This window comes from Chenopodium quinoa, unplaced genomic scaffold, assembly GCF_001683475.1.
Source record: "Chenopodium quinoa cultivar QQ74 unplaced genomic scaffold, ASM168347v1, whole genome shotgun sequence".
Classification (NCBI taxonomy): Eukaryota; Viridiplantae; Streptophyta; class Magnoliopsida; order Caryophyllales; family Amaranthaceae; genus Chenopodium; species Chenopodium quinoa.
The window spans coordinates 7,789,580-7,796,514 of NW_018742951.1; the positions used below are offsets into that span (position 1 = coordinate 7,789,580).

Sequence of the window (6,935 nt, forward strand, 5' to 3'; positions counted from 1 at the left end):
TGAAGAAAATACAATTAATTCAAGATCTTATATCATAAGTCTTTAACAAATATGAGCATAATAAAAAGAGATATTTTTTTTTATGAAAAGTTTTTTATTCCCTTTGGTCAAGTTACCTAACTATATTAATTAAGGAATTAAAAATCACTAATTAATACTCTACTTCTTTACCAAATGAAGTGTTAATGAACATACCCTTGCTTTAACTCATCTTGATCATCAACCGCTTTATTAGGGTGCTGCTTATTATCTTTCTTCCCAACTGAACCATCATCGGCGCCACCGGCTTCCGTAGAAGAGGAAGAGATGGAAGAGTTAGGAGTGCTAGGATTGCCCCCATTTCCAACAACAACACCTGCCGCTGCCTCCTTTTCTTTGGCCATTGCCGGGTTTTCGTCGACAACGGAGGAAAACACTTCAGAGGAAGTAGGGGATACCCCTACGCTCTTCGCGAGCGTAGGGTAATCCATAGAAGAACCATGTAAGAACTCATTAAAGTTGTAATAAGTATCATCATTATTAGATGGATTATTATTATTATTATCTACACAAGGTGTATTAAAATTATTAGGGTTATCAAAAAATGAGAAGAAATTAGTATTGTCTAATATAGATTGATGATCTTCATTAGACATGGAAGAGTGATTATTATAGAGATTATGATGGTAATTAGTTGCTTCATTAGACATGGAATTGAATTAAGTATGAAATGTGTGTAGAGAGAGAAAGAAGGGTTTGACTAAAAGAATGAATTATATTGTTTTTAGGTTTGGTGTTGAAGAAGTATATAATGGAAGAGAGAGATAATAAAGAGATAGATAGTGTGGTTGGTTAATAATATTAGAAAATGAGGCAAAATAAACTTTATATAAGGTAAGGTTTGACAAAATAGAGTTTGTAATTAAAAGGGCTAAAAATGTCCTTTTTAGTTTTTCTTGATTGGAATTTTATGTGAGGTGTATGATTGAACGTATAATGTAGATTGGTATGTAATGTAACTTGTATGGCCGAAATTATTAAATTTGATTTTATTCAATTCTCTTGACAAGCTATGACGAGGTCTTTACTCTAAAAAGTGCCGGTCCTTGTATTCTTAGTTTTCATACAACACGTCATTACTCGTTCTCGAATACGTACTACTTCATCCATTTCTAAATACTTGTATTGTTTATTTGGAAGTGAATTAGTGTTGTTTCCTATTATACATTTATATTGTCAAATAGCGTGCAATTTATAATGTGTGTATCAACTATTAGTTGTTTAAAATCGCTTCTAGTCTACAAGGTCGTGAGACATATCGGTTTTTAATTAGTTTAAACTTTTTACTTCTTTAAAAATGTATTTATTTATATATTTCAATAATCAATAATTAATAACTTTATATATTAAAAGACACACACAATTACACGTATCATCTCCTGTTGTGTCTTTAAACTTTTTTTTTTTTTAAAAAAAACTTTAATATTTTCAATAATATAGTAATTACTTAAAACAAAAGATTTAATATACTCCATACCTTTTAACATACAAAGATACTCCATAATAATTTTTTTTTTCACGAGTACTCCGTAACAATTTTCATAAAACTAAAGTTAGTGATCTAAGATGTTTTATTAAATGTTGTCAAGCTGATTAAGAATAATTTTAATAATAACCGTGCATGACATGGGATCTAAACTAGTATTAGTGACACTTCTTTATTGAGAGTGAGGGATAGCTCAAGGCCTCAAGTGGTTAGAGGTTCCTTCCCGATTCCAAGAGATCTTGATATCGATTCATATCACCTCCGCTCTTGTGGCTCCCTTAAAAAAAATTAAAAAAAAATTAAAAAAATAAAAAAATTATAAAAATCTATATCAATATATTATATCAAATAAAATACAAGAGTGTCTTTCTTCAAATAAAATAAAAAAAATAAAAATACAAGAGTATCTTGCGCAATTTATGGTTAGTCTTCAATTATTTATAATTCAAAATTGCTTCTTCTGATCTTTAATTGATTCAAAGATAAGATATCAAAGGAAAGATAATATATAGTTTACAATTAAATTGAAATTTTTTAATGTCCTCTATATTATATTTTCTTGCAATGTGATCGATTTGATGTTAGGCTAGCCTTAGCAAAAACTTTGATAGCTTACGTCGTGTATGGATTGAAGAAGCTCCTATTGATGCTTTGAACCTTGTAATGGCTGACATTATGTCAACTAATAAAGCTATCCTTCTGCTTTGTGTCCAAAAAAAAAAATTAAAAAAAACTCATAAATAAAAACTCATACGGCATCTGCAAAGAGATTTATATTTAACAAATACTTTTAGTAAAGCTACGATCGTTGTTACAAATTGTATATTCTTCATACCATCTTTCACATTCTTGTGATTTACAACCTTCTTCAGCGAGGGGTCTATCAATCTATTGTAAGGCGTGAAAAAAAAAAAATCATATGATTGTAATCGAACATTTAACCTCTTTTTTTATCTCGCACAAATCTTTAACAATGAAGCAACTCTATAGCAAATTATCAAACAAAAAAAAAAAAGGAAATCCTCCCTTATAAGAGAGAAGAAAAATCTCTTTCTTATAAGAAAAATCCTCCCTTATAAGAGAGAAAAAAAAACTCATAGGGATAACATGCTAACGCCATGTGTCACCTTTTTATTCAATATGATTTGGTGCAACATGTGCGCCATGTGTCACCTACGCCCTATTTAAATTTGATATATCTTATATGTAGTATACATTAATGAAAGATAATATAGAGATTATTACATAATTCATTCACTTATTAATATTGTTTAATATTAACCCTTCTTTAAACAAACTTATAAATTTATGATGTACCAAGGCATTATCCGGACCAATAACTAGTTATAAACCTAAAACAAACAAAAATAAAGAGAAAAGACACACACACACACACAAAAATAAAATAAAAAAAAAAAAGAAAAAAAGAGAGAGAGATTGGGGCTGTCAATCGGTAACAACCGATTGAAGCTCCTCCAAAATTTAACAATAGAGGCTAGGGTTTTGGAGAGAGGAGAGGGGAGAAAGGAGAGAGGGGTCGGGAGAGAAATATTCAATTTTTTATTTTTTTGATGAGATCGAAGTGCTCACATATCATTAAGCATTAGCAGAGTCAAAAACAAGGGCAGAGTTTACATTAGTAGGGGCTTCTTCGAGCCATACACGCTTCTCTACAAAATTCTATTTGAATATTCAATGTTGTTGCTAACATGCTAACGACATAGGCAAAGAGATTTAAAAATAATAATACATATCAATTGATTAAAATTAAAACATCCTTTCAGAAAAGTTACAATCGTTGTTGCAAATCGTACGTTCTTAGCTTTATACTCATTTCATATCGTTGTGATTTACATCATTTTTCAGCGAGGGGGATTTGTTGATCTGTTGTAGCTGTGACGAAGAAAATAATTGTCTGACTCATCTAATTATAATCGAAAAATTAACCTCGATTTCGATCTTGTATAAATCTTAGGTTTACCCATCCAACAACTTGTACTATACTAAACTCAGATGACCAAACTTGAACAAAACCCACAATAAGGGCACTTACTGCACTCAACGAATGTAGTTTCGTTGGATTGATAACATAAATAGATTTTGGCTATTTTCATCCTATGAAACAATAATTTTGAAGAACATTATAAAGTTAAAAGGAGAGAAAGGAGAAAGGGCAACTAGGATTTTTGATGCAGAATGTTAGATGTCATTTATTGATGTCGTACGACGCAACTTTTTATTAATACTAGGGTGGCTCGTGCGCGTCATACCTAACCATATCTGTAATACCCTGGAAATTTCCTTCCTTTAAAATACTCTTTTTACTCTACATAAAACCCTTTTTAGGAAATAACCAAAATATTACCGCCACCGTGATAACGGCTAAGACAAATTTTCAAAGTCACACAGCGGAAGTCTAAAACATAAAAACCAACTTTCAAAATAAAACTTGAGTTCACAACCTCAAAACAAAAGTAGAATATGACATTCACAAGTTGGAACCAATTCAAACATGGTCCTTCTTAAAAACCAATTAAAAACAAACATAATATTGTAAGTCCATAAACAATAATCAATCATTCAAAAATATTAAAAACTAAGAAACATAACAAGTAACTCTATGCACTCTATCCCATCATGCTCTTCATGCTTGAAATACCTATTACTTCCTCTTTTTTTCAACTCTCTACTCACCATAAAAATGGGTCATAGTAGGGTCAATCCAAGGGAAGCCAAACACAAACAACAAAGTACGAATAAGAAAAGCTGAGTACATTATGCACCACACTAACATGAATATCCTAGCATCAAAATAAAAACAATAATTAAAACATGCTCGCCACACAATCACAAGTCAACTTACCTTTGACTCATAACTAGCAATTATTAATTATTAATAATTAATTTTGGATTACCATCGAACGGGTTTTCTTCTTGAAAATAGCCCATTTAAATATTGAGCTTCCAATCAGGGAGCTACCCCAATTAGCACTTGCTATGTCACCTTGTGACGGAATTCCAGCGCATTAATAATAAAAGAAGTACAACACCTTGTCCTCCCATATGTTCATACTCAAGGTATATACGTTCCAAAAGTTTTGGTGCATATCCTCTTACACTTTACGTGATTTTACCAATTTAACTCGTGATGAATCAAACCAATCCATCAAGAACAAACATAATAACATTCCATACAAACTTCCGATTCATTCTTGAATTAATTAATGAGCACATACTATTTATCTTAATTAAGGTTCCTTGCCTAATTTGTGCACAAAAGTGCCACGATTACTACCTTGGTGCATAAAAATGCACAACTCAACTTCCTTGACTCGACTCAACTTACATGAGTGAGTAAATAAATAGATTAACTTCTTGACTCAACACTAATAATAAATGGGTGAGAAATAAATTCATGAATCATGCTCAATAATCCTGATTTGCTCTTTTAATTCATATATAAGCCTTGCTTATTAAATACATGCCTTCTTGATACTTGAAAATAAAACATACTTCCATGATTCATACTTACTCAACTCGTATCATGCCTCAAATAATATATTCACATGCTTGTATAACAAATCATGTTCAACCAACATCAATTCCAAGCATATAATCAACCAAACATGCTACTAATTCATCACTTAAATCATACTTTACAAATCCTAGCATGATACTACGAATACACAAATATTCTTGTGCATATACGTACCTTGAAAAAACGCCTAAACTCGGCCACACTCGCTAGAAATCACCTAGCTCGAAGCTTCCTACAAATAAGAATACATAACTATAATTAATCTACTATTCTCACAAATCTCCAACAACTATAATACTCTTTAAACCTTACTAATTAACCCAATTTAATGACATAAAAGCCATAAAACTTTTATCTAAGTGGGTACTTCAAATCTTTTCAAAAAGCTTTATGACTTAAATAAAATTCCAGCATACATATTTAATGTAAAACATCACTAATAGACTAGGAAATCATATTTAAATCATTAAAACCTTATTCCCTTTTATAGGTAATCAAACCCTAACTCAATAATTAAAAAGTAGTGTGCATAGATAAATTTCGGCATTATTTGAGGGCTTTAAACTCATTAAAAACATGTTTAAACCATTAATTAAACAACAACAACCTAGAATCAACCCCTAACCATAAACATTAAATTCCCAAATTCTAGGGTTTGTAAATTGGGGTTTTTGATTGAATAAAAATCTGAAAATTATATAAATAATTTAACAACATCAAATACTCAAATCAATACCAAAACATAATCAAAAATCATGCTTTAAATCAATAAAAACAATAGAATTAAATTAGGAAGAGAAAAGGATTTTTTTTTTTTTATAACACTACCAAACCACAAAAAATGAGAGAGAAGGAGGGGGTGGCGCACAGCGGTGCGCCGGCAGCTGCTGTTAGCCGCCGATGGTGGCCGGTGGCAAGTGGTGGCGCCGGTGGCTGCCAGCGTGAGGGGAGAAAAAGAGGGGGAGAGAGGCATGGGGAAGAGAGGAAAAAGAAGGGGAAAAAGAGAGGAAAAATAAGGAGAAAAAGGAGAGAGAAAATAAAGTGCAAACCTTTGGAATTTTTGTGAACTCTGACAATTATGATTTTAGAGTGAAAAATCTTGATGTTTTGAAGTATTTATGCTCCCCTTTTAAAACAAAAACTCATAATTACAAAACTGTCATTACTAAATCCTACTCCCCCTTGACTTCTTCCTTTGGGGCTAACTTGTTGGGCTCTTAAGCGTCTTTAATTTCCCAACAAGTTGATCCAACTATTTAAATAAAGATGACCCAATTCAAAACACTTTTATTGCATCAACTAATGACTCATATTATTTTATGCACACTTACATAATTTTTTGAATAATTAATTTCTTTTAAAATGAAATGAATCATTTTTAATTTATAAAAATAAATACAATAAATAATTTATATATATAAAAATTTTTATAAAAATACGAAGTATTACAATGTCTGCTAAGTTTTTTCGATTTAGCCTCATATCATAACTTTAGTTGATGGTAGGATTAATGAGGGATATTATATAAACAAATATTTTTATGGGTATAAATGTAAGTACATTGTTTTTAAGAGTTCAAAATAAATAGGCAATTAACATTAATGAGGGCAAATAAGTAAATAAACTTTTTAAAGGGTATAATCATCCAAACACTATTCATAAGAGTTAAATCAAACTTTATAAAAGGCAGGAAAATCGATTATTTCAAATAAAAAAAAAATACTAGTAATTGTACTACCAGCTTCCATTTAAGATGCCAAAACAAAACAATTTGCTACGATGCTATCTTCATCAATTGTAATAAATAGGGGTGAACAAAAATTTCGGGTACCCGGAATTGGGACCAGAACTGGTTAAGAACCGGCAGGTCCG

General features: G+C 30.9%; 1 protein-coding gene across 1 annotated transcript; it reads right to left on the reverse strand.

Annotated features, from left to right (window-relative positions):
* Positions 1-182: 182 nt before the first annotated feature.
* LOC110728675 (probable WRKY transcription factor 28) lies at positions 183-689 on the reverse strand. Its single transcript, XM_021908318.1, has one exon. The coding sequence runs from the start codon at positions 687-689 to the stop codon at positions 183-185; it is 507 nt and encodes a 168-aa protein (XP_021764010.1).
* Between the last annotated feature and the right edge of the window lie 6,246 nt (positions 690-6,935).

Coding starts and splice junctions, on each gene's coding strand:
- LOC110728675 (XM_021908318.1), bottom strand. CDS start 689: ATGTCTAATGAAGCAACTAATTACCATCATAATCTCTATAATAATCAC.